Raw genomic sequence first — 27213 nt, 5'->3', positions numbered from 1 at the left:
AGATAGAATTAAGACAAAGTTGTTTTATTATGTTTAGGAAGAAACTGCCACTCTTTAAATCAGGCGTCGGGTACCTTTGGTCCTCCTGGTGCTGCTGAACTATAACTCCCGTCCATTAGCCAGGGATGATTGGAGTTGTTGTTCAGCAATGTGTGGAGGCACAAAGAATTAAACAGATTGAGGATTCAATGTGAATAAAGCCCATCTCACTTTAGTTGAGAAGCCAGTTTCCAGGTGAGCTGTGTACCTGCTTCAGCTTTTCTGCTTCAAGTCCTGCCTGATAAGAACATCAGAATAATCATAGAATTGTAGAGCGGGAAGGGACCTCCAAGGGTCCTCTAGTCCAGCCTCCTGCAATGCAGTAACTGCAGTTAAAAGAAGCACCAGCCTACCCTCCAACAGTTCTCAGATGAAAATAGGAAAATTCTATTCTACATCAGGAAGATTTTCCTGCATTTGATCTCCCACATCAACAGAATTCAAGTGTCCCAATCAAGGGAAGACCACACCTGGAATACTCTGTCCAGTTCTGGGCACCACAATTTGAGAAGGATGTTGACCAGCTGGAAGGTGTGCAGAGGAGGGTGAACAAGATGATCAAGGGTCTGGAAACCAAGCCTGAAGAGGAGACTGAGAGGAGATATGGGAGCCATCTCCTAATATCTCAAGGGCTGCCCCATGGAAGATGGAACAAGCTTGTTTTCTATGGCCATTTATGTATTACCGGTATTTTATTTTGACTGGTTATGTTGTGCGGATGCCTGATTATTGTCTTCCAAAGCAACTACTCTATTCCCAACTCAAGAATAGTAATCGTAATGCCGGTGGACAACAAAAGAGGTTTAAAGATGCTCTGAAGGTAAATCTAAAAAATGCAGTATAAGCATGGAAAAGCGGGAAACACTGGCCAAAGGCGTCACAGACTTTGAAGCAGAAACTCAGGATGCAAGGGAGAAACGTGCTAGGAGGAAGGCACACTTGGCAAATCCTCTCCGTGATCAACTCCTGTCCAGAAACCTCTGTCCCCACTGTGGAAGGACGTGTGGATCCAGAATTGGCCTCCACAGTCACTTACGGATTCACTGTTAAGACCATATTCATGGAAGACAATCTTACTTGGTTACAAGTGGTCGCCAAAGGAAGAATTTTATTTTATTTTATTTTTATGAAGTGGGTCTTTAAATGCATGTTGGGAGACTAACCGAGTTGCACCCCTCTTCACAGATGCAATATTCAAAGCTGCCTTCCTCCAGCTCACTGAGAGCTCAAGGGCTGGAGCTGAGATTCCCGCCTTGCAGGGGCTGGATGACCCCTGGGGGTCCCTTCCTTCCAACTTCACAAGTCGAGGATTCATGTCTAAGTCTTGCCAGTTTGGAAAGCAGCTTTTCCTCGTTTCTATTGAAAAGGAAGCAATCACCACTACTATTGCTTATTATTATTAATTAAACTTGCACACCGCCCTTCATCCGTAGAGCTCAGGGCGGTTGACAACATGAAATTACAACAATGGGAGTTACTAATGATTCCTCCACTTGGAGCAGAAAGAAAAAGAAGCGCCCGAAGAGAGAACATTTGACAAGCAAGTTGTGCGCATGCGCCTCACGGCAGAGCCCTTGCGGCGGAAGGTGGGCCGAGGGCACTTCACCGCGCCTGCGCATAACTAGGGCCGGTGGGCGGGGAAACGCCTGCAAGGGGCGGGGTTTGTGGGTTTTTCTTTGTGTGTGTGTTTGTGTGTGTTTCTTTTGCGCGTGCGCACAAGAGGGAGGGCGGAGGCGCGAGTTCTGTTAAAAAGGGCGGGGCTTGGATAGAAAGCCGCTGCGCGTGCGCGCAGTAGAATCTCCATGCGCGTGCGCGGTGGGATCTCTGCGCGTGCGTAGTGGCAGCCCCCTCCTCCCTGCCTTGTTGTGTGTCGCTGGGGAGATTCTGTACTAATTTTCTTATTCAGCCTTTGGTAAGTGGAAGCTCTGAGGGGGAAAAGAGAAGGGGGGGTCGGGGGGGGGGGAGGAAGGGCAGAGGTTGCCAACTGACCTGGAGGCGGCCTCCTCTTCTGCCTTGGAGCCCCAGGCCAGCAGCCAGCGCGGCTTCCACTTTTCCAGGGCTCTGCCAACTGATGCCGGTAAGTTGGCAACCCCGAGGTTCCTGCCCTTCAGGCGCCTTCCCAAGAGGGGCTCCTTGGTTGCACGTTGGCCACCTTGGATAACCTTTCCTGCTGCCACCACTCTTAACTGGTTTTGGTGCTGGGCAAAGGGCTCTCTGCCCAGTATTTGAGGATATTTTAAATTATTACGGTAGCAAAAGTCTCCTGGCAGATATCCAATGAGTCTTGTAAAATAATGCAACGGTGGAGAAAATCAGAATTAAGGAGGAGGGGGGTGGGGAATAAATTCTAGCAAACTGTGTAAAAAAAAATTAAATCGCAAAATAGTAAAACGGGTATACAGTAGTTGGAAGGTTCTTTTTATTTTAAACAAACTCATTTTCTATTTCTTTTCCTTTTCTCTTCTTTCCTCCCTCTTTTCTATGTTTGTAATTTCTTGGATCATTTGTACAGTAATGTGTAATGTTTGTATTGTATGTACTTTATGTTATTTGTGCAATAAATGAATTTTTAAAATATATGTATTATGGTATCGCTAGCCCACCTCCAAGGAGCTCAGGGGGTGTACGTGGCACTCCCCTTCCCCTCAATCCCCCACAACAACCCTGTGAGGTAGGCTAGGCTGAGAGGCAGCCGCTGGACCTCAACATCCCCCTTTGCAGCTATTTTGCAAAGCTTTTGCAGATGAAATCGTGGAGTGCCAGGTTTTATGGGATCAGTTTCAACTTGTTACCCCGCCCCCCGAGAATGCAAACAAGCAGCTTGGATGGGCAAAACCTGTCTTCTCGACCCTTGCAGGGGTTCTGCTCCTTCCTGCTGGGCAGTGTCCAGAAAGTAGTGGTGGGAGATGAGTGTTCGGGACCACTCAGGGCTCCATGCTCTCCCCCATGCTGTTTAACATCTACAGTGGTACCTCTGGATGCAAACATGATCCGTTCCGGAGCCCCATTTGCATCCTGAAGCAAACGCAACCTGCATCCGCGCTTCTGCACGGGTCGCTATTTGCTGCTTCTGCACATGCACATGATGTTATTTTGAGCATCTGCGCATGTGCGAGTGGTGAAACCCAGAAGTAACACGTTCCATTACTTCTGGGTTGCCTTATCCCAAAGCTACTTCAACCCAAGGTATGACTGTACATGAAATGGCTGGGAGAGTTCACCAGGGGGTTGGCTGGGTGTTCACCAGTATGCGGATGATACCCAGCTCTACCTCTCAGCATGGCTGGGTGGATGCTTTTCAACAGAAACAAGGACAAGAGAAGCGTAGGCCACTCCTTTAACCCCACCCCAGAGGCTCCTTTCTAAACTTGTTTGCCCAGTCTTGCAAACTCCTCTGTCCTCCATCCTGCTGCTCTGGAGTCTCTCAGTGAGCTGAAAGTTACTGTCTCCTTTCATTGGAAGAAAGTTGGAGGCAGGAGTAATGCAGCTTGGAATACTGCATCTGGTGACAGAGGTGTAAGTTGGTTAGTCTTCAACATGCGTTGGGGACCCACTTGTTAAAATAAAATAAAAAATTACACATAACACAGATGGGTGGGGTATAAATAATAAAAATTATTACTAGTAGTATCATTAGGCAATGCTGCTGCTGTGACCCACCATCAATTAGGCTTTGGCCTGGTAGCAGTTGAAGACAACTGGCGTAAGTCACCTGATGCGTTTGAGAGCAGGTAGAGCATAAGAAAAGCCCTGCTGCATCCGTCCCCCCTTGTCCTTATGCTGGCCGCCTAGATGCCACTGGGAAGCCCAAAAACAAGAATGCGAGGTCCATAGCTCTCTCCCTCTGCTGTGCATAGAGAAAAGGTTTTTCTCCTTCTCTCCTAACAGTAGAACTCTTGGGCATCCAGTGAAGCTGAACGTTGGAAGATTCAGGACTTACTCGCTTTATTTTACTCGCTCCCTGATTTAAGAATCATGCTAAAGGATCGCTTGGCGATATGGATGCCAACTGTTTCCCCTCCTCCCTAGCTCTTCCTCCTTTCTCATTCCAGAGCCCAGATGGCTGCTCGGCGGATGGCGCGGGAGTCTTTTGACGCCCTCATGCAAGTCAAGGCGAAGCGGCATCGTCTGGACAGGAGTGACCCCATCGACGAGGCCCTCCACCAGCTGAGAGGTATGGTTGGTCCAATGCCCCTGAGCTATTTGTTGCTGCTGCTCGTCAGCCTTTGACCCCGTTCCTGCTTCCGGCCTCAGAGACTCAAGTCGTTTTAGGTGAGCCTTATGACCCCAGTAAATTTAATCTGAGCCACAAAATAATGCCACATGCCTCGCTCTCTTCCGTTTCTGAGACCTTCCCCTGAAGCAGTGATGGGGACACTCAGGCCTCAGAGGGCAGATGCCACCCTCCAGATTCTCCCCTGGCCACTCTCCTTGCCAGCCCTGCTTTGCATGCATGCGTGCACACACACAAGTGCTTTTGTGTAGCTGGGATGTGTCCTTGAGCCTTGACCATGCCTTTTGCTTGCCAGGATGGAGGGTAGATTGAGAGACGCGTGAGTGCAAGCGTGTGCAGCAACTAGCCTACTGTCAAAAGGTTGGATCCACCTTCTTTGCTGCACCCCTTCAGCCTCGACCCTTGTGCAGAAGGACTGCCCAAAATGGGATACGTCCAGTGAGGCAGAAAAGGTTCCTTTGGCTTGGCATTAAAGGGTTTGCAGTTAGTGGCCAGCCCCCAAGTGGAGTGTGCTGCTAACCTCATTAAAGTCCCAATGATCATAGAATTGTAGAGTTGGGAGGGACCCTGAGGATCATCTAGTCCAACCCCCTGCAGTGCCTCAAGACAGCCTCTTTCCATATGAGCTGACCCTGATATTGAGATTATGTTCTTTGGCCCTTCTTCATGTTCCGCCTCTGCAAGAGGTCTGGAGGGCGGCAACACAAGAACCGGGCCTCTTCTGCAGTGGCTCCCTGTTTGTGGAACGCTCTCCCCAGGGAGCACTTTTAGGCACCAGGCAAAAACATTCCTCTTCAACCAGGACTTCGGCTGATTGCCATCCAGAGGCCTTTTAAAAGGTGTTGGTGTGGGGTTATTGGGTGGTTCCTGTTTTTGTTTTTATGGTGTGTTTTGTGTTTTTATATTGCGATTTTATCTTGTGAACTCTCCTGAGACCTGCGGGTACAGAGCGGTATACTAAATTAATAATAAATAAAGGAATATGCAGCTGTCCCATATTGGGATTGACCCTGCAACCTTAGCGTTATGAGCACCATGCTCTAACTGAGTGAGCTATCCAGGCTGATGTGGATGTGAAATAAAAAACTTTCCCAGTCTAGGAATCCCGAGTCCCTTCCAAATGCTGTTGGAGTGCACATCCCCATCACCCGTCTGTCGGCCAGGATGCCTGGGGCTGGTATCTTATGGGGCCCAACCACCATCACCTAGAGCAGTAGTCTTCAACTTTTCCAGACCCCAGGACTCACTTTTAACCCAAACATGCATTTCTTAATCTTTCATGAATTTATATGGTGGCAGTGCTCCTTTTGCTACCCATCTTGGACCAGACTGTGGCCCACAAGTGCAGTGGCCCCAAAGTGGGTGTTAGGGGAGATAACTTGGAGGGTCCACTAAGAGACAGAAGTACTTGAGGAGTGACTGTCAGATTTTGAAAAGTTCATCATGGCTGTTGAATTAATTAAACTAATTTATTGGATCTGAAGGCAGCCCTGTTTAGGGAAGTTTTTAATGTGTGGAGTTTTATTCTGTTTCTAATGTTCTGTTGAAAGCTGCCCAGGGTGGCTGGGGAAACCCAGCCAGGTAAGTGGGGTAGAAATAATAAATTATTATTATTATTTATTATGAATAAATGTGCAATTAAGTGTTAACTATTTTGAGTTTTATGGCATTTTTATTTTCTTTGGTGGGTAATGCAAACTGCTATTCAAATTCTTTTTAGAGGGTAGGTTAGGGGGTGCTGGGGATGAGTTTATGGAACCAAGGGAGCAAGCAGTGGCCCCTAAAAGGTTGGAACCGCTGTGCTAGTGGGTCCCAACCCATCAGTTGAGGCCAGTGATCTAAAGGTCTTCCATTATTATTATTATTATTATTATTATTATTATTGGATCAAGGAAACAAGTTCTCTTGCTTTTCCTTTTTCCCTCTGCCTCCCTCCAGTTCCATCCTTCAACTGATACCCTTCCCAAATCCCTTTTGGTGACCTTTAGACTTTCAGTTTTCTGTAAATTTGCAAATAAATACTCTCTTGCCTTTATAGAATTGCATAGAATTGTATAGCTTGAAGGGACCACAAGGGTCGTCTATTCCAACACCTTGCAATTCAGGAATCTTTTGCCCAACATGGGGTTCGAACCCACAACCCTGAGATTAAGAGCGTGCAAAACATGGGTTTTCTGCCTCTGGGTTTTGGCTCCTGCTTGGAAATCCTGCTTGCTTGAGAAAGGCTGTGATTCAGTAGTGGAGCATTTGCCTTGCACACAAAACCTCCCAGTTTTTATATCAAACTGTTATTTGTGTAGAAGGCAATAAACTGTTTATCAAAGTTATCCAGAAGATTTTATAATGTGAGGAGAGGCCTCTATTTAATCTTTCAATGATGTACGAAATAAAGTAATGCCATTCTGTTATAAAAGAGTCTTTCCACCAATTTTGTTGTACTTAGTTTTTACACAGTTGCCATCATGTTGCACCAATTAGTTGAAGAAGCACCCTGTTGAGTTCTCCCGGTGTGCTTGGTTTTATGCCATGAGAAATAGCTTTCTTTTTTCTTCCCCCCGCAGTTCATTCGCGCCCAGCGCAGCGAACCCGGTACGAGGAAGAGGACGGGGATTTCCATGAGGAGAGAAAGTACCTGCACAGCGACTGGAGAGGAGAAGCCCGAGAAGCCGCCAACGAAGACTATTCGGTGCCTCCCTATCAGTCAGAGGAGGAGGATTACTACGCACCCACATGCTCACAGAAACAAGATTACGGCCCTTTGTCTTCTGCAGAAAGGGAGCTCCCCGGCCCATCCGCCAGGGAGCGGGGTTACGGTCGCCTGGCCTCTCGGCAAAGGGACTATGGCCGTGCCTCCTCCCGAGAGACCTCCAGGCTCCACGATGCTGACTACAGTTCAGCAGAGCTGTTGAGTGGCTTCCATTCTCCAGGGCTATTGGAAGAGGAGTTTGGGACTGTGAGGAGTCAGGATTACAGCCTGGAGTATGGCCTGGAGGCGGAGAGAGAGTTTGCTCCCTCTTTACATGCGGGGAGGGACCTGACGGCGAAGCGCATCCGGGCACCACAGGGCCTGGTCAAAAGCAAGACAGATGCGGTCCTCCCCATGAAGAAATGGGTCCAGGCTTTGTCCTCAAGCGACCTGCTGGGGGAGCCTGCCCACCCCTCCAAGAGGAGGGCCTTCCCCGCTCAGCACCTTCAGCTCGGCCAGCGGCCGTCCCTGTCCCTGAGGGGCACCCTGCAACACGACAACCTGGAAACTGTGAGGCATGCCCAGCACAAAGAGCCACAGCTGGACCTCAGTGGCCCGCTGGATGTTTTCACCACCTTTGGGGTGGAGATCATCAAGTGGGCCGGCTTCCACAAGATCAAGAAGGACCCGGAGTACACGGAAATGTTCCGCATCCTCTTCACGCTGGAGACGGAGACGTGCGCCAAGATGCTGGCCTCCTTCAAGTGCTCGCTGAAGATGGAGCACCAGGACTTCTGCTATTCCGTCGTGCGGACTCTGCAGCACCCAGCGCTGCGGACGCCCAAAGTGGACGGCCAGTTCTTGAACCTGCTGCTGGAAAAGAAGCTGGTGGCCACCAAGAATGGCTTCTTCCAGCTCATCAAACCGTTTGACCGGTACATGATGCACCTCCAGGCCTGCCTCCTGAAGAGCGCTGTCCCACTCCTGATGGCCTGCAATGCCTATGAGCTGAGCTTGAAATCCAGCAGCTTCAGCGACCCGGGGCAGATGGCGGCCGCCTTCGAGACCACTGCCTCCCTCTGTCGGAAGGCCCTGGTGCTCGTCGGCCAGACCTTCGCCATGGCCTCCTCCTTCCGGCAGGAGAAGATCCTGGAGGCCATCGGGCTGAAGGAGGTGGCCCCTCTGCCCATCTTGTTCCCCAATTTTGACACCTCGGCCTTGTTTGGGAAGGAGTACATCGAACACCTGCAGGGCTGGCTGGAGAAGAACGGGTCCCAGATGCAGCTGAAGAGGCCAAGTGCGGAGACCCCCAGCCCACAGGGCGCTCCGGAAACCAAGCCGGAGATTAAGAGTAAGCGGGTGCTGCTTCCCACTGACTCTGCCTGTTGTCAGGGGCGGCTGGGTCCTTTTTCTTTGGGGGAAGAATTATTTCCATCTATAGACTTTCTAGTGTTCATGTTGTTTCAGTTTGTGAGTCGTTGTCCTCTTCTCCCACCTCGCTTCTGTTGTTTGGGTCCCTGTGAGCATTTAATTATATTCCTAGGGTTAATAATGGTGATGATGTTACGATTCATGTGCTTCCCATCGGACTGGCTTACTCCAGCCACTCTGGGCAGCTCCCACCAAAATACAAAAAACACAATAAAACATCAACCATTAAAAACTTCCCTTCAGATCGGTCTTTATTTCCTTGACATCTGATGGGAGGGCATACCATAGGGTGGGCGCCACCACCGAGAAGGCCCTCTGCCTGTTTCCCTGTAACTTCCCTTCTCGCAGGGAGGGAACCGCCAAAAGGCTCTCGGAGCTGGACATCATTGTCTGGGCTGAATGATGGGGGTGCAGAGAATCCTTCAGGTATACTGGGCCAAGGTTGTTTAGGGCTTTAAGGTCAGCACCAACATTTTGAATTGTCAGGGTTATAGTTTGGGTCTGGGGCTTGTTGGCATGATGTGAGGCTTGCTCTGCCCTGCCTTCCCATTCCCCAAAATTAAATATACCCAAAGGAAAAACCCACACCCAAAATTGCCAATATTATTAATGATTTGTGCATTTTTCTCAGGCAGCTGCAGAAAAATGAGGATTGATCTCTTATTGGCAGGATCTGTAATATGGGAGGGCTGCACCTATGCGGAGTTACTTTCTAGGGGTTCATGTGCAAAGGCAAAATCATACAAAGTCAGTGAGACCCCGGAAACTGACCCCACATAGCTCTCTCTACCTTACTTTTGCGTACAGCCTGCGCTTGGGAATAATTTCCTCGTTTGCCCCGTGGACTCCTCAACACTGCAGCAGAGAACCAGGCTCTGGGAAGGTGGTGTGAGGCCTCTGGAAGGCTGTTGGAGGCTTTCACGGCTATCTGACATCTCGCAGCCCCCCCCCCTGCCTCCCAGAGATCTCGTGTGACCTTCCTGGAGCCCAGTAAGCTTGAAAGCTTTTTCTGCAGCAGGAAAACCTGGTGCGGAAATAGTTTTTTATGCCCTCTGGTTTGCTGGGCTCTGGAAAGGTCTCGTGAGATTTCAGACGGCCTCTCCCAACTGCCCACCTCCCTCCCCAGCTCTCTATTTATTTATTATCCCCCGCCCACTCCCATAGAAAGCTGCAAATGCATAAGTAAATCACGCATGAGTTGTGGCCCTACTGTAAGTTTGTGATTGTGAGGTTCCCACAAGGAAGCTTTTCATTTTATCCTAACCCCCACCCCTGTTTCTTGTCCTAGTTCCGCAACGTGCTGACCAGAAGGTCACCGAGACAATCGAGAAGCTGGTGGAGGGCATCGTTTCCGGCACTCTGAAAGGGAAAGAGAGAGCTCAGTTGAAGGACAACCCAGAGTACTGGTAAATATCTTCTGGTAGTGTTTTTTTTATGGCTGACCTGATCAAGCGTTGCTTCCTCTGGTTAGCCCCACTGGCACTACAGTTATTTTCAGACCCTGGGATCACCGGAGGACTGGTGGCCCTCCTGGCAAATGGCCTGGTGGGCGCTGGATCACCAGTTCTTCCTCGCCCCCAGAATCCAGGCAACCGAGTGTCCCTTCGTGGTCGCCATCTGTAATAAATGAAAATCTGCCCTTATTCCCCTATGCCTATGGGGAACACAAGAGCCCTTATAGAGTCCTTTGTAGGTTCTCCATCGGTCGGAGAAAAGAACAGAGGCCAAGCAGAGAATATTGAGAAGCAAAGCAGCTAGTAAGCCTGATCTTTATTTAACTGTTGCAACAGGGTGCTCCCCTCACACGCAGGAGAAGGAGGAGGACATATTCTGGTAGTTTTGTGGTTTTCCCCGCTCCCTTGACTCTCAGAGCCTTCCAGGAACAGGGCTTCTTGGGCCAGCCTAACTTACCTTTTTAATACCCGCTCCTTATTTGTATAACTCAAATCGTTTCACAAAGCAGCGCCTACACTTTGGAACTCCCTGCCTGCCTATTTATATCAGTCAGGTGCCTTCACTGTATCATTTTCGGTGCCTGCTGAAAGCATTCTTGTTCAGAAAATCCTGCCCAGATGTTTAGAAAGTTGATGTGAATTTTAACTGGTTTTGGTCTATTCTTTTTAACTTTTTGTACATTTTAAGTTATTGTTGTAAATTGTTTCTCATGATAATTCTACTGTTTTGATTAGCTGCTCCTTCCCCCCTGGTCAAAACAGGTTTCTGAAGGAAGAGGACAGCCTAGAGCACAAATATTACAAGCTCAAGCTGTCCGAGATGCATCGGCTGAGGTCCGCAGCCAAGGAAAAGCCCAAGCAGGAGAAGACCCCTGAGCTGCAGGATTTGGCTGTCATGCAGGCCTTGCTGCGCGCCCGCAAGGTCCTCCGCATCAAGAAGCGGCTCTTCTGGAAGAGGAGGCCCAGGATCCTTCAGCGGCAGGTGGCGAGAGCCCAGAGGGTGAAGCGAGCCACCGTGGGGACCCAGACGCTCCTGTCCGCCGAGACAATGCTCAAGCAGCAGGGCCTGCCGCAGAGCCCCAAAGCCCCCCCAGCAGAGACCGCCTTGGAAAAGGCGGGAGTCTGCGACTCAGCCACCGACCCAGAAGATATGCCCGGGGAAGGTTTGAGTGCTGGAAGCTCGCTTGGGCTAGCATGCCAGTTCCCTGACGGTAGGTGAATTTCAGGGGGGACAGGGCAGGCAGGATGTGGTATGTTCCAGGGCTGGGCGATATATCAATACTGTATATCACCCAAAACTGGATTGAAATCCATATTGTGGTATCAGTTCCATAATTTTTGACCTGGCAATATATTGTGACTCACGATATCTGTGAGACCTGCAAGTATAGGGCGGTATACAAATTAAATTAGTAATAGAGCCTAGGACTTGCCGATCAGAAGGTTGGCGGTTCGAATCCCCGCGACGGGGTGAGCTCCTGTTGCTCGGCCCCTGCTCCTGCCCACCTAGCAGTTTGAAAGCACGTCAAAGTGCAAGTAGATAAATAGGTACCGCTCCGGCGGGAAGCTAAACGACGTTTCTGTGCGCTGCTCTGGTTTGCCAGAAGCGGCTTAGTCCCTTGGCCAATAAAGCGAGATGAGCGCCACAACCCCAGAGTCATCCGTGACTGGACCTAATGGTCAGGGGTCCCTTTACCTAATAATAATAATAATAATAATAATAATAATAGCCTTTAGAAGACTTCCGAAGGCAGCCCTGTATAGGGAAGCTTTTTAATGTGCAATGTTTTCTTATGTTTATATATGAAGAAGCTGCCCAGAGTGGCTGGGGCAACCCAGTCATATGGGCGGAATACAAATAATAAACTTATTGTTATTGATTATGAGGAGTTGGCGATATATCATCCAAAACCAGTTTGAAGTCCATATCACGATATCGGTTTCATAATTTTTGACCTGGCAACATACCACAAATTGTGGTTTGTGTGTGCTTGTGTTCTCTATGCAAAAATCACAATTCGGGGAAAAACACTGAAGCCAGTCAGTGTGTCTCTCAATTCCTGCAACCCTTGTTAACTCTGCTGGCTCAGCGCTCCCCTACAAGGAATCACAAGAGCAGGAAAAACCACGAAGCCAGCCAATGCCTCTACTGTACGGAGTTGCACCCTTTTTTCAGACTTTATAATTCATCACTATATCATGATGTTTAGCTGGTGATATATTGTGATGTTGAAAACCAGATATCAACCAGTCTTTTTTTTTTTTTAATGATATTTATTAAGATTTTCCATAAAATCTTTTTCCCAATAACATCTTTTCAGGACTTCCCCTCCCCTCCCCCTCCTGTATTCCAATTCTTACAAATAAACAAAAAAGAATTTCAACAAGTTCTTATCCCAAATTTAAACTTATTATCATTGACTCAATTTTAAAAATATTTTCCCATCCCCTAAAATCGACCTGTTCCCTTCCGCGAGTTCCCCCCTTTAATATGCAATACAGATTACAATAGAAGAAAAATAAAAAAATAATTTTACGCCCTTTGGATTCCAAATTTCCCTCCCCCCTTTCCCGGTTGTGTTCCCAATGTTCCTCAACGTCTGATATCTTCCTGGAGTTCCCATATCTCTCTAAACCATAGTCCTTTCCCAGTCATCTTTAGTTTCGAATGTCCAATCTTGGAAGGAGTCTGTCTCAAAAAAGGCCCATTTCTTCCATCCAGATTTTTATATCTAGGGGTGAAAGCTCCAATTTTATTCCTTTAAACCTGTCAAATCTGGATGTCCCAAATGTTCCCACTTCCAACTTTGTCCAGTTCTTATTATTTTTGTTGTTCTTGTTGATCTCACTCCTCCTTTTTTTTTTTCTTTTTCCCTGCTCTCCTGCACAAATGTTCCAATTCCAAAAGCTTCTAATTCCTCTGCAGGGGCTTGTTATTCAAGAACAAAACATTACGTCAAGTCCTTTTCATTCTTCAATAGATAAATCTATTGTCTCCTTTAGTGCGTAGACCTCTGTAGACAAAATAGTGTTCCATTTCTGCAGTTTCCCAGGAGATAGAAAGTTCTGGTCAAATTCCACGCCAACAATACTTGTAATGTCCCTCGGCTCCTCTAGGTGGATTGCAATAACTAAATTCCCTTCCAGATCACGTCCACCAGTCAAAATAACTTGTTATTCCTTGTTTGTAACAATTTGTATCCAATTTATAACAAATGTAACCGGCAAAGTCCTCGTAACAAAGATCTCTATTTTATTCTTCCGCTTTGACAGCTCTTTGACAGCTGTCAAAACCTCTATTTCTCTTCTCCCGGCGCTCTCACAAATCGCTCCCAGGGTTCCGGGGGGGGGGTTGCTTTTTAATTCAATTCCACCTTTCTCCTCCAGCTCAGTCTTATGATTTTCCCTCGCGAAGTTAATAACTTTGTCAAAATAGGGTTGCACTCGATCTTAGTTGTCAAATCCTTTGCTTTAACTCTTCTACAACAGGGGGGGGGGCTGACTTCCTTTTTGTGCCTCCCCCGCTCGCTCCGAATTTTTTTAAAAAAATTATCCCCCTTTTTAGTCCAGGTTCCGATTACTCACGGGTTATTCTTTTAAGTCCAGATTTTCAATAGAAGAAGTCAGCGCTCTCCGTCGAATGGCATGCGGCTTCGCTCGGCAGGGGAAGCGAAGGACTCAAAGCACCACCCCCCCGTCACCCGCTCCGCAGCCTTTAAAAAGGCTCCTTCGCGGGTCGGGGGGGGCGCAAAAGGTGCCAGCCGAGTCACCATGTCCATGGGTTTCAGCGCCCATGGTTTTTGAGGGTCCCCGCGTCGCCGGTGCGGTAGGACCCAGCCCCTGCTGAGCAGGCTCCCTCCGGAGCTCGGAGGGAGTCCGCCATTCGGCGATGGCGCCAACCCGGAAGCCCAGATATCAACCAGTCTTAACCTGGTCTCGCTTTGCATTGCCTGCCAGTGCCTCTGCAGGGTCCTGGACAGAGAGGTTCTTTCCCCTCCTTTTTAGCTGGAGGTGGGACCTGTGACCCTTGAGCTGCTGAGCTGCCTTCCGCTGAGTCAATCCTTTGGCCCACTGAGCAGCTGCCTTGAGCCAATGATGTTTTCTTCCCTCTGCTCCTTCAGTGGGAGTGGGCATTTTGTGCTCCTTTGCTGAGCTGGCCTTTGCTCCCATAATTCTCTCTGGGATCTTCGCTGTGGGTAGCTTATGGGGACACTTAGGAGGCTGATCTCTCTGGCAGGCTCTTCTTAACATTATTACACAGGAATATAGGAAGCTGTCTTATCACGAGTCAGACCATGTTGCAGAAAAGACCTGTTCTCGTATTGCCACTGTCTGGACCTCTCAGAGGACGAGGGCAGGGTCTGTGTCGGTTCATATGGGGAGAGGCAGTCCTTGAGCCTTTAAGGTTTAGAGGTCAAAAAACAGCACAGAAACTCATTGGCAGGCCAGGATCGATGCAGTATGCTCAAACCACCTTGCGCTGGTGAGCAGCCTGGCTGTAAAATTCTGCACCAGCTGACATTTCTGAACTGTCTAGAGTCAGCCCCACATATAATGTGCTGCAGTAATCTAACCTGGAGGCTACTAGAGCATAGATGAAGTTAAGGGCTTAGCCGGGCCCCCTGATGGAAGGTGCTTTGTGCCCCTGAGGCCACCTGAGCCTAGTTAGCAGAGCACATGCCAATTTTGTATTATTTTCTGCAGCCGAGATACATTCCAGACACCATGATATATCTACATATTGCAGTCTTTAGCTGCTGATATATCACAGTGTTGAAAACCAGATATCATCCAGCTCTAGTCTCCAGTTGTTTTTGGACTACAACTCCCATCATCCCTATTTAGCGTCCTGGATCCCTGTGTTTTGTGGCTGTATCCCACCAGTGTTCCAGCAATATAAGCCCTGTTTAAAATGGAGCGGGAATAATTTTGTTATCTTCCCCCACCCCACCCCCTGCTTTCCAGTGGATCCCAAAACGATGGTGACAGCAGAGAGGCTGGCCAAGTTTGTGGCGGAGGTGGGACCTGAGATTGAGCAGTTCAGCATCGACAACAGCACAGATAACCCGGATCTGTGGTGAGCTACCCTCTCCCTCCCCGGGAAAATCATGTGGCATGCTCCTGGAGCACCCCAAGCCTTATTGCATGAGCCAGGCATTGCAGTAACAACACTCAACATCTGTAAAGTGGTGGCATGTTACTATTACTATATATATTATTAGCGTAATATAACATCAAACATTAAAAACTTCCCTAAACAGATCTGCCTTCAGATGTCTTCTAAAAGTCAGATAGTTGTTCATTTCCTTGACATCTGGTGGGAGGGGCAGGCGCCGCCATCAAGAAGGCCCTCTGCCTGATTCGCTGTAACCTCACTTCTCGCAGGGAGGGAACCAGCAGAAGACCCTCGGAGCTGGACCTCAGTGGCTGGCCTGAATGATGGGGAGGTGCTGCTTTGGGTATACAGGGTCTAGGCTGTTTAGGGCTTTAAAGGTCAGCACCAGGCCCTTGAATTGTGCTTGGAAACGTACCGGGAAGCAGTGTAGATCCTTTAGAACCGGAGTTATATGGTCCCAGTCACCAGTCTAGCTGCCACATTCTGGGTTAGTTGTTGTTCCAAGTCACCTTCAAAGGCAGCCCCACGCAGAGTGCATGGCGAGACAGGGAGTAGGCAGGGAGGGTCTCAGCCTGCGTACCAGGTGGAGCTGGTAGACAGCTGCCCTGGACACAGAATTGACTTGCACCTCCATGGACAGACCCTCAGGCTGCACACCTGGTCTTTTAGGGGCACAGTAACCCATTCTACTCTCAGTCAGTGCAGCAGCAGATGGGTAATAGTTTTGTTGCAAACTGCTGTTATATATTTCTTTGATACAGTGGTAGCTAAATGTTTTTAGAAATAAATCAGTGAACAAGCCTAGCTGTGAAGCTCAGAGCTTATGAAGCTCAGAGCTGCAGCTTGTCCCCAGATACTTGTATGGGCCACCTCAGGGTCCTCATAGGGGAAGCGACGCAGAAATGTCACACAGCAACAGTGCCGTGAAGTCCTCCTGTGCTCTCTCTCAGGTTCCTGCATGACCGTGAGAGCTCAGCCTTCAGGTTTTACCGGATGAAAGTCTGTGAGCTGTGCCCCTCCATGAACTTCAGCGCCATTCCAGGGCCTGCCAGCGAGAGCCCCGCACCCTCTGAGGGCGACTGGGAGAACAATGAGGAGGAGGAGGAGGAAGAAGAGGAGGAGGAGGAAGCTCCGCAGTCTGGAATGGAAGAGGAGGAAGCTCAAGCAGGGTCTGCCAGCGTGGGAGCCTCGAGTACAGCTGGAGAAGGGCAGCCTGAGGGCACCACCTCAGAAGCATCTGCCCAGGGTCCTCTGCGGGGCAGGGCCTTTGGGCGCAAGAGGGCCAGCAGCAGGTCCTTGAAGGTGGGCCTGATCCCCGCCTCCAAGAGGGTCTGTCTCATCGATGAACCAAAAGGTGAGTGGGGCAGCTGGGTGGGTTAAGCCAGGCAGGTAATTCTTCGTCAAATTTTGTTTGTGTCTGGATTGACCTTTGACCTCTGGATTTGCTTTTTTTGCATTACAGTCCATGACCCCGTCCGGATTGCATATGACCGACCCCGCGGCTATCAGTCCCACAAAAATAAGGTGAGAAGGGGGCAAAATAATAAATACGTGCATTTAATCTTTAAGAGATTTAATGCACTGTGCTTTCCAGGCAGAGGCCTCCCAGTGCAGCTTTCAAAGCCAGATTGAAACCTCCATAAAATGTAATTGTCAGCTTCTGTTCACCAGTTAGGTACTGGCAATAACCTCAGCCCAGCGGTTCCCAAACTTTCTCAGGCCCCCTTGATTCCCTGAACTGATCCCCAGTGTCCCCAACCCAATAAAAAGCATTGTTCAGAGGAGTGGTTCACACAAATTTCTGAAGAAGACAATAAAATTATAAAAAAGATCAGTTAATTGCCCATTTATTCAGTGCATTTATTTATTTCTCTTCATAAAAGTTACCCACAGCTTGGTAATAGAAGCAACCTCAAAGTGTTGTGTTGTGTTTTTTTTTAGGGTAAGTTTTTAATTAAAAAAAAAAAGCTGATGAAAAAGCAAAGTTGTCACTAAAAAAATATTGCAGCATAATTTAAAACACACAAAAAGTTAAAACAATAGACCAGGGTTTCCCAAACTTGGGTCTCCAACTGTTTTTGGACTACAGTTCCCATCATCTCTTACCATGGGTCCTGCTAGCTAGGGATGATGGGAGTTGTAGTCCAACAACAGCTGGAGACCCAAGTTTGGGAAACACTGCAATAGACTGAAACAAATTATTATTATATTATTAAGATAATATTGTATAATGTTATTAGATTATACAAATTATTATTATTATTATTATTGTTGTTGTTGTTATTATTAACAATAATCCTGCTACGGCATTCTGTTGCCTTAATGCAATAGCCGAGCCAGGTGTTTATGATAATGATGCTGATGATCAGTTTTGTTCTCAGTGGCAAAAATCAAAGGATTTGGAGTTTTCCCACAAGCGGCTGAACCAGAAGAACATTGGCTTCCAGATGCTGCAGAAAATGGGCTGGAAGGAAGGCCTTGGGCTTGGTGCCCATGGGAAGGGCATCAAGGATCCCGTCAAAGTGTATGTAGCACGTGAGCGAGTGGCACACTCCTTTTTTATAAAAACAAACAAACAGGTTTTGGAATGGATTGATATCTCACCACAGTTATTCCCTGTTGCAGAGGTCGCCAGCTCAGCGCCAGCGGGCACCATTCTGCCCACAAAGGCTTCCAGTGGTGCCCCTGGGCAGGCGCCCCCAGCGCTGAGCTGTCGTTTAGAAACAGAAAACAAAAAAAACCCAACGACTTTAGCCCTCCCAGAAAGAAACTTGCAGGTACCTTCTAAGTGATTTCTGGGAAGTGAGTTCTGGTGTGGCTACCTTGCTTATTTTTCGTGGTGCTGAGGAATGCTCCCCATTTCTGTTAGGCGTTGACAGCATCACAGTGTATGTCAAATAGATACTCTGTGATCTTCAAAGTGTGTACCAGCAGAACACAGGTGACGTGCCACAGAAAGCATGAGGCTGGGCCTCTGACTTTTCTTTCGGGTTGGAATCATCTACCTTTGTGCCTTCAATATTTCATCTTTAAGAAACTCTCCTCCAAGGGTTTGTCTCCTGCAGTCTCTAGGGGCCGACACTCACCCTGCATCACTGTTCCAGGACAGTAGTCTGCTCTCTTTAGCTAGAAATTCCTAATTTGGCCCAATAGCTTGATCTGGATAGGTGGGCCTCAAGTTCTGTCTTCTCTTCCAGCAAGGCAACCAGCTTTCACTTGCTGCTGTTGTAGTTTTGCACATTTTCAAGCAGAAAGACAAACATGGCGCAGTGTTGGAGATTATTGCAGCAGCTTCTTGGCCGTCCTGCATATACCATAAGACAGCGCTCTGGTCCTTTCATGCCAATGCCCCCAAGTCCTTGTCACAAGCTCCCAGAGGCTGCAGTCAGCTAAACTGACTTGCCCCGTATACCTGAAGGAGCGTCTCCACCTCCATTGTCTAGCTTGGACACTCGGCTCTAAGGGCCTTCTGGCAGTTCCCTCATTGTGAGAAATGGAGTTACAGGGAACCAGGCAGAGGGCCTGCTTGGCAGTGGCACCCGCCCTGTGGAACACTCTCCCACCAGATGTCAGAGAGAGAAATTGGTACTTTTAGAAGACATCTGAAGCCAGCATTGTTCAGGGAAGTTTTTAATGGTTGATGTTTTACTGTGTTTTTAATATTTTGTTGAGACTCCAGAGCGGCTGGGGGAACCCAGTCGGGTGAGCGGCATATAAATAATAAAATAATAATTATAAACAGAACTGCTGCTTGCTGCAATAGGGAAGGTAAAGGTAAAGGGTAAAGGGACCCCTGACCATTAGGTCCAGTCGTGGCCGACTCTGGGGTTGTGGCGCTCATCTTGCTTTACAGCTTTACAGCTTCCGGGTCATGTGGCCAGCAGGACTAAGCCGCTTCTGGCGAACCAGAGCAGCGCATGGAAACGCCATTTACCATCCCGCCAGAGTGGTACCTATTTATCTACTTGCACTTTGACGTGCTTTCGAACTGCTAGGTTAGCAGGAGCAGAGACCGAGCAATGGTAGCTCACCCTGTCATGGAGATTCGAACTGCCAACCTTCTCTCTGTGGTTTAAGCCACAGCGCCGCCCGCGTCCCATAGGGAAGGAGGGAGCTCCAAAGTGTAGGAGCTGCCACATGGAACGGCCGAGTTCTTACAAATGCTTAAGAGGCAACATGGTCCTTCCTCATGGGGAGAGTTGACCTCATGTCCTCTGTGAGAGGCAAAGATGAGCCCAGCCTCTGAGAACAACCCACCCCTGTCTTCAGGCCTCATCATGGGACTGAAACTGCCTTGGTCGCGCTGGTTGATGATCTCTGGCGACCTAGGGGCAAAGGTGAGAGCTCTTTCCTAGTTCTGCTGGATCTCTCAGCGGCCTTTGATACAATCGGCCATAACATCCTTCTGGACCGTCTAGAGGGGCTGGGAGCTGGGGGCACAATTATACAGTGGTTTCGCTCCTTCCTCCTGGGCCGTGTTCAGAAAGTGGTGGTGGGGGGATGAGTGTTCAGACCCCTGGGCCCTCACTTGTGGGGTGCCTCAGGGTTCCGTCCTCTCCCCCATGCTTTTTAACATCTATATGAAGCCGCTGGGAGAGATCATCAGGGGGTTTGGACTGGGTGTCCATCAATATGCAGATGAAACCCAGCTCTACCTCTCTTTCAAATCAGAACCAGTGAAGGTCCGGTGTGAGTGCCTGGAGGCAGTTGGAGGATGGATGGCGGCTAATGGATTGAAGTTGAATCCCGACAAGACAGAAGTACTGTTTTTGGGGGACAGGGGGTGGGCTGGTGTGGAGGACTCCCTGGTCCTGAATGGGGTAACTGTGCCGCTGAAGGACCAGGTGCGCAGCCTGGGAGTCATTTTGGACTCACAGCTGTCCATGGAGGCGCAGGTCAATTCTGTATCCAGGGCAGCTGTCTACCAACTCCACCTGGTATGCAGGCTGAGACCCTACCTGCCCGCGGACTGTCTCGCCAGAGTGGTGCATGCTCTAGTTATCTCCCGCTTAGACTACTGCAATGCGCTCTACGTGGGGCTACCTTTGAAGGTGACTCGGAAACTACAACTAATCCAGAATGCGGCAGCTAGACTGGTGACTGGGGGCGGCCACCGAGACCACATAACACCGGTCTTGAAAGACCTACATTGGCTCCCAGTACATTTCTGAGCACAATTCAAAGTGCTGGTGTTGACCTTTAAAGCCCTAAATGGCCTCGGCCCAGTATACCTGAAGGAGTGTCTCCACCCCCATCGTTCTGCCCGGACGCTGAGGTCCAGCGCCGAGGGCCTTCTGGCGGTTCCCTCATTGCGAGAAGCAAAGCTACAGGAAACCAGGCAGAGGGCCTTCTCTGCAGTGGCACCTGCCATGTGGAACGCCCTCCCATCAGATGTCAAAGCGATAAATAACTACCTGACATTCAGAAGACATCTTAAGGCAGCCCTGTTCAGGGAAGTTTTTAATCTGTGATATTTTAGTGTATTTTTGGTTGCTATGGAAGCCGCCCAGAGTGGCTGGGGAAACCCAGCCAGATCGGCAGGGTACAAATAATAAATTATTATGATTATTATTATTGTTATTAGACACATTGCCAGGCTTCGTGCTTTTGGCAGGGGAGCATCCTACACTTCTCACCCATAAGATCCCAACCACCCCTTGTTTAAAGTGGGTCTTGGCTGGCTTGTCCAGCGTCTTCTGCCATTCAAAGCAGACAGTGCCTACTGTGCTGGACCAGCGATTTGAGATGGAATCTAAGTTTCCTGTGTTCGACAGGAGCATCTGTAGTGAGAGCAGCTGTTTTGCAAGTGCTGGGAAGCTGTGTTCGCCTTCTGCCAGAGCAGGGGTGGGGAGGACGCCCCCTGCCCAACACCCTCACAGACCCGCTGCTGAATGAAGCAAACGGCTCATTTATGAGCCGTGACCCTGGGGTCTCCCACCCGAAGAAAGGCCTTCTTCATGCAGCTCCCTCCCGCAGGAGGCAGGGATGGTCACCAACTTGTGTGGGTTTCAGGAGGCAGCATTTGGGACTTGGTAGCTCAGAGAAAAGGTGCATCATAAAATTATGCAGGGCATGGGGAAAGCAGGATGGAAAGAGGTTTTTCTCCCTTGTAACACTATAGAACTCATGGGTGTCCAATGAAGCTGGACGTTGAGAGATTCAGGACAGATGTAAGGAAGCCCTTCTTTGTGCAGTCTGTGGTTAAGCTGTGGAACTCGCTGCCACAGGATGGCCCCCAACCTGGATTGCTTTAAAAGAGGATGAGACAAATGGCTGCTAGCCAGGATGGCTCTGCTCCGCCTGCACCCTCCGAGGCAGCAGTGCTTCTGAATGCCAGTTGCTGGAAACCACAGGAGGGGAGAGCGGCTCTTGTGTTCGAATCCTGCTTGTGGATTTCCCATTGGGGGCATCTGGTTGGGCGAACAGGATGCTGAACCCTTTGGCTTGATCCACCTGCTTCTGATGTTCTTACCTATCCCAGCATGCCTTTCTGTTTCTTTTCTTTTTGCAAGGGGTTAAGGGTGCAGCTTTGTTTGCCTGTTTCCTAGCACTGTCCAAAATTGACTCCTATGCTTTTGGGGTTGGCACGAGCCAAAGGAACTGGGCGTGGGGAAGGACTGACCTGGAGCCCGGTCACGTCTTTGGAAACACAGCGGCCAAGACATTGCCCGTTGGCCCTGCGCTTTGGTCAAGGAAGCCGGTGGCTGGGCATGTGTGTCTCACTTTCTCTTTGCTTTGCCTCCCTTTTAGGGGCTCCACCTCAGTGGGGGAGGGCTTGGGTGTGGCGGGGGATGAAAACAAGGAGGACACCTTTGCCACCTTCCGCCAGAGGATGATCCAGATGTACTACCTGAAAAGAGCCTGTAATAAATAGGTAGGTTGTCTGCAGCAAGTCAGCTTTGTCCCCCACCCCCTTTTGAATTAATTGCAAGATTAAAATAACTGTTTCTCTCTTCTTCTGTTTTCAAGCTTTTTCTTCTTCTTCTTTGACCAGGGTGATATTTTCTGTGTGTGCACAAAGCTTATCTGGATTTGTTCTTAACCGTTTTTTCATGTTTGTTTCCATTATGAATGACCAGAATGAGCTTTGAACCAAAGAAGCGAAGAACATTGTGCTGGAGAGAGGTCTGGAGAGAGGACAGCCCATCTTCTGAGAACCCCCCACCCCTTTTAAATTTGGAGCAATTAGAAGAGCAAATTGCTCTTAAGAATCCATAATCTCCTAAACAAATCAAAACAAACATTGCCATTCTTTGGATGCAGGAACGGCTGGGTCTACTTTCTGATCAAATCTTTTAACAAGAACCTAGGATGTCAGGCTTCCCCCCCACTTACGCAAGGCTGACTTGCATACAACCATGTGTGCATGCTAGGCTGGGAAATAATAAATCAATTGGCTGCTTCTACCTGCGGCTCAGATCCCCACTCCGAGTGCTATGGGGCACATGTCCGCACACACCAGCCTGGTCCTGGCTGCAGGGACAATCTCAAGGTGTGAGTGGGCAGAGGGAGGGGACATGGGCACATGGGATCAGCGCTTGGGCACTGCACTGCTGGGTCTGAAAGCACCTCTCAAGGGCACCCTAGAGGATGGGCAACCCAGTGCCCCACTAGCCGTGCGGCCCTGAGCCAGCAGGTGAGGCACAAATCTGTCTCCCAATAAGGCAGGGTCAGTGCTCAGAGGAGAAAAGGAGTGGCGGGGGAAGAGTGTGAGTAGCTGAGCTGATCGGGGGGCTGTGGGTCAAAGCGGTAAGGGGAGGGGAGGAGGAAATCAAAGGAAGTGAACCACTGTGGCCTGGAAATCTCTCAGGACTGCTGCCCGGGAGGGATGGGACGGAAGGCTCAGGGCAGCAGCCCCAAGCGAGAGAAGGCAGCAGCCCCGTCAACGCATGTGAGTCTGTCTCTTCCCCGTGCGCCCTCCCTATTAAAGCAGCATGCCCCCCACTTTATGCAATTTCACTTCTGCATGTGGGGCCCCCGGAACATAACCCCTGCGTAGGTGGGAGGGGGTGCATGTATCCATTCCAGACAGGACAAAAAAATGGACTGTCCTCTATGTGGACAATATGATCATCCTGCCTTTCACAAGATTCAGAAATTCCACCTTTACACAATTTGATGTCTTTTTCTTTTCAACTGCTTTGGGTCTGCACGACGAGCTGCAGTTATTGAATAACCATTACTTGTTCGATTTATTGAACCATCGCTTTGTTTGCTTTAAATAAAATACAAACAGTATGTAGAAACCGATACCATGTAGGGCAGAAACGAATCTCACTTTTGTTTCCGAGGTCTGTGTTATCAGCGATCAGTGCCACTGCCAGGCATGCAGGATTTTGCTTGGCCTCCATTTCCATCTTCTTTAGCAGTCTTGGTTACCTTTTCCTTCTGCAAAGGAACCTTAGTGCTGTTTTCTTGCAGGAAGATCTCGGAAGAGCTTTTTTTTTTTTTTGCGGGGGGTACAAGGTTGTCTGAAATTTGGGTTCGCTCCATTGCTGAATAGGACCCCTCTAGAATGTGCAAGAACTCTACTTACGAACCGACCGTCTCGACAGCATCCTGATTTGAATTTGACAGTGTTTTCTGAATGATGAGTGTCCACACACACACTCTTCAATCCATTTTCCCTCTGGAGTTCTCCAGTAACGATTTGCCACCCAGCCTCTCCCGGCTTTTCTGCAAAAGGCTACTTCATCTTGGTGACCGGATACAAACCAGTTGTTAACTCTGAAACATTCTGTCCATTGTGGACCTTGGTTTCTCACAGCCACCCATTTGTGGTGGGGGTCTTGTGATGTGCAGGATCATTCGCACCTCCTTCCCCCTTCATAGCCAAAGTGGACTTTTCAGTGGGAAACCACACTCCACTCTGGTTTGCGGCATTCCTTCCTGCTCAGAGCAAGCTTTTCTGCCCCAGGAAACTCCGAATCAAAGAGTGTGGTGTTGAAGTCAGCCTGAGCTCCATGCCGCCATCAGGGGCATGCAATGGGGAACTTCTTCCTCTGCCTTTCTGAGAAATGCAAGAGTCGTTCCTGGGAATGGGTGGGGCTCCCGCCGTTGTTTGAGCCAAGAAGTTTGCTGCTGATAGCAAGATGTTGAAGAACCCCACAAGACCCCCTTCCTTCGGCCTGCAGGATCCAGTTCTGTCAAGCTGAAGCTGCCACAGGGGTCTGGCCACCCTCCTGTTAAAACCACTCTCTTACTTAATTTTTAGGGGTGTTTTGGTTTCTCTTTCCTAATTGAGCATTGCATATTTTATATTATTTTTAAATTGGCTTTCTGCCCAACCTGGCCTTTTGGCCCCCTGTGAGTCAGATTGCTGATTTCCCTGGCCCATAAATGAGCTGTTGCTGTTTGAATAGCCCCTTTCCTTTGATGTGAAGCTTCTGTGTTCAGCCACAGTTTTGTTTTCACCCCACCTCATATTTACAGCCAACTCTCGTGTCTTCTTTCGAGTTGCTAGAACCTTTTCTCCTCCTGACTTCAGGAGCTTGCAGAGAGTGAGATGGCTGCATAACCCAAACGTTTTCTCTTGCATTTTGTGGGAGGGCTGCGCTCCTCTCTTCCAGCTGATTCTGTTGCCTTTGTGGCTTCAGCCCAGTTCTTGGGGTGTCAACTTATGAATGTTCATATCCAGGCTGGGGGAATAAATGGTTGTGTGTTTAAACCCAATTTTGTTGGGATGGTCCTCCTGATTCTGGACTCTCTCCACAGCTGCAGGAGTACATAGCAAACTTTGATTTTCTTAAATTTTATTTAAAGATGGAACACTGTTTTTCTTGGGATGGGGCCAAAGAGGACTTTTACTCTTCTCCAACCCTTCAAGATAATCATGATTACAGCCAGTCTTCCTTTATGCTAAGATTTGTTTTAGGGCAGCATTGAACTGAGCAACACTGGTGTTATTTAAATTCCCGTTGTTGCTTTCGCCTAAGGATCTTTTGGGGTTATTTTAAAACCAAGATCCACTCCTTTCCTGTGTGTGATATCTTCTAACAATCTGCTTTTCACTGGGCAACTTCTGGTGAACATCTTTAATGGGTCTGCAAAATATTTTCAAATGCAGAGCAAAAATGGCCACTTGGTAGCCAATTTGGTTCACTAGTTTTTTTTCTTATTCTAGTTTTCCAGGCTCTCTCACGAAGACCACAAGCATCCATGAACACTTTCCTGCTGCAGTTGCTGGGGCACGTGTATTCTTTATCCTGTGTCTCTCCCCCAACCCTTCGTTTGGGGATGGTGGTGTTTTTTCAGTGGCTCTTGATCAGGATTCCCCCCCCCCCCCTTCCTATGCCATCTGAACAGTATTGACCCGTAGTGGAAAGAGAAGTTTGTTAGCTGATTCATCGTTTCTTTTTTAAATGTTTAACGGCATGTAATCCTTTTGCTTTATTTTATTTTTTAACAAAAAAGCCTTCAATAAACATGAACCTGATTATTAGCCTCATTTCAGTTCCTGGCTCTTACTTCTAGCTGATGTACATACATAGGTGTCAGGACTGGCTGGATGAAGAAGAGTGGCTTCCAGGGAAATGGCAGGAGAGTACAGTTTGGACCCAGGTTCATGGCGGTGAGAAACAGGACACGCCCCAGAGGAGGAGGAGAGCTGGGAAATACTGGATGCTGAAAGTCAGGAGGGGAGGAACAGGAGAAAACACAGAAACCCCAGCCATGAGCAAGGACAGGAGTCAGGGATAACAATAACAATAAGATTTATTATTTATACCCCGCCCATCTGGCTGGGTTTCCCCAGCCACTCTGGGCGGCTTCCAACAAAAGATTAAAAATACATTAAAACATCAGTCATTAAAAACTTCCCTAAACAGGGCTGCCTTCAGATGTCTTTTAAAAATAGGATCACTGCTTATTTCTTTCACATCTGAAGGGAGGGCGTTCAACAGGGTGGGCGCCACTACCGAGAAGGCCCTCTGCCTGGTTCCCTGTAACCGAGGGAACCGCCAGAAGGCCCTCGGAGCTGGACCTCAGTGTCCGGGCTGAACGATGGGGGTGGAGATGCTCCTTCAGGTATACAGGACCGAGGCCGTTTAGGGCTTTAAAGGTCAGCACCAACACTTTGAATTGTGCTTGGAAATGTACTGGGAGCCAATGTAGACCTTTCAAGACAGGTGTAATATGATCTCAGCGGCCATTCCCAGTCCCCAGTCTAGCTGCCGCATTCTGGATTAGTTGTAGTTTCTGGGTCACCTTCAAAGGTAGCCCCACGGAGAGTGCATTGCTGTAGTCCAAGCGGGAGATAACTAGAGCATGTTTAATAGAGGCAACACCAGCACCAGCTCACAGCCTGTCTGTTGAGTCTGCCAGACCCACCTCCCACCCCTAAAACAAGAGAATTGTTCCACGTAACACAACAGAAAACCAGGCAGAAACCAAGAGGAAACTTTAGGGTTTGAGTACTTCCTACTCCTTCCTCCCAGCTTATCATCTCTAGGCTGCAATTCCCTTTCTCCAATGTTGTCTCCACGGAAGTTAGCAAGTACGTTATTGGCATACTCATCCATGGTCAGTAGCCTTGGATCTGATTGGGTTAGATCAAGAATGGATCCCCCAAATCCATCTCCTCCTGTCTCTCTCTCCTCTGGGGGTGGCAATAATTGTTCTGTGCACTGTACCTTCACAGCCACTTTCGTGTCTTCCGAGGTTGGCAACTGCTGTCCTAGCTCTTCTGGCCAAGAATCGGTGTCCAAGTTGAAAGCATGGAAGCGATTTTGCAACTCTGATGACAAAGTGTGGTTTGTGACTGTCCTCCTCCTGTGTGTCACATTCCTTCAGGGGTTAGACTCTTGCAATGGGCAATCTTTCTCCACCCTGGGGGCACCCCATCTCTCTTGGTGCTCAGTCTCAGTCAACTCAGCTCTATCAAGTAACTCTGCATGTGGTCCTGTTGCTTGAGGTGTGGCTAGGCAAGTTGCTGCCCCTTCTCTTCCAGCAAGACAACCAACTTGCACTTGCTTGTTCTCCGGCAGAATGACAAACATGGCACAGGTGTTATAGCAGCAGCTCCCTTGCCCTCCATGTCTCTGGTCCTATGCACACCAAGAGAGATAACTCTGGGCCTCCCCCTTAAATTCCCCTGCTAAATGCCTTCACAAATGCCTGTTTGCAAGGTCTGCTCAAGAGCTCCCAGGATCTGCACTGAGCTAAGTTTGACTGCTCACACCTCCCTCAGCCTGGCTGTGTCTGTGGTGGCAACAGTTGGCTGTTGAACACACTCCTGCTTCCCTCCACCGTCCAG

General features: G+C 48.9%; 1 protein-coding gene across 3 annotated transcripts; it reads left to right on the top strand.

Annotated features, from left to right (window-relative positions):
- The first annotated feature begins 1887 nt into the window (after positions 1 to 1887).
- SUGP2 (SURP and G-patch domain containing 2) lies at positions 1888 to 25407 on the top strand. 3 transcript variants are annotated; one of them, XM_079960489.1, is made up of 10 exons: positions 1888 to 1951; positions 4092 to 4213; positions 6835 to 8310; positions 9679 to 9796; positions 10607 to 11055; positions 14810 to 14921; positions 15911 to 16314; positions 16423 to 16484; positions 17342 to 17484; positions 21711 to 21916. In XM_079960489.1, the coding sequence occupies exons 2-10, from the start codon at positions 4099 to 4101 to the stop codon at positions 21832 to 21834; spliced, it is 3003 nt and encodes a 1000-aa protein (XP_079816615.1). In that variant the 5' UTR covers positions 1888 to 1951; positions 4092 to 4098; the 3' UTR covers positions 21835 to 21916. The 3 variants fall into 3 exon arrangements, with proteins under 3 accessions (XP_079816615.1, XP_079816613.1, XP_079816614.1); XM_079960487.1 differs by lacking the exon at positions 1888 to 1951 and adding an exon at positions 25084 to 25407 and having other exon boundaries at positions 21711 to 21834; XM_079960488.1 differs by lacking the exon at positions 1888 to 1951 and adding an exon at positions 22040 to 22807 and having other exon boundaries at positions 21711 to 21834.
- Positions 25408 to 27213: the final 1806 nt, after the last annotated feature.

This window comes from Podarcis cretensis (genome assembly GCF_951804945.1).
Source record: "Podarcis cretensis genome assembly, chromosome: 18".
Classification (NCBI taxonomy): Eukaryota; Metazoa; Chordata; class Lepidosauria; order Squamata; family Lacertidae; genus Podarcis; species Podarcis cretensis.
The sequence above is the reverse complement of the archived record's forward strand: the minus strand, read 5'-3'. Positions and strand labels throughout refer to the sequence as shown.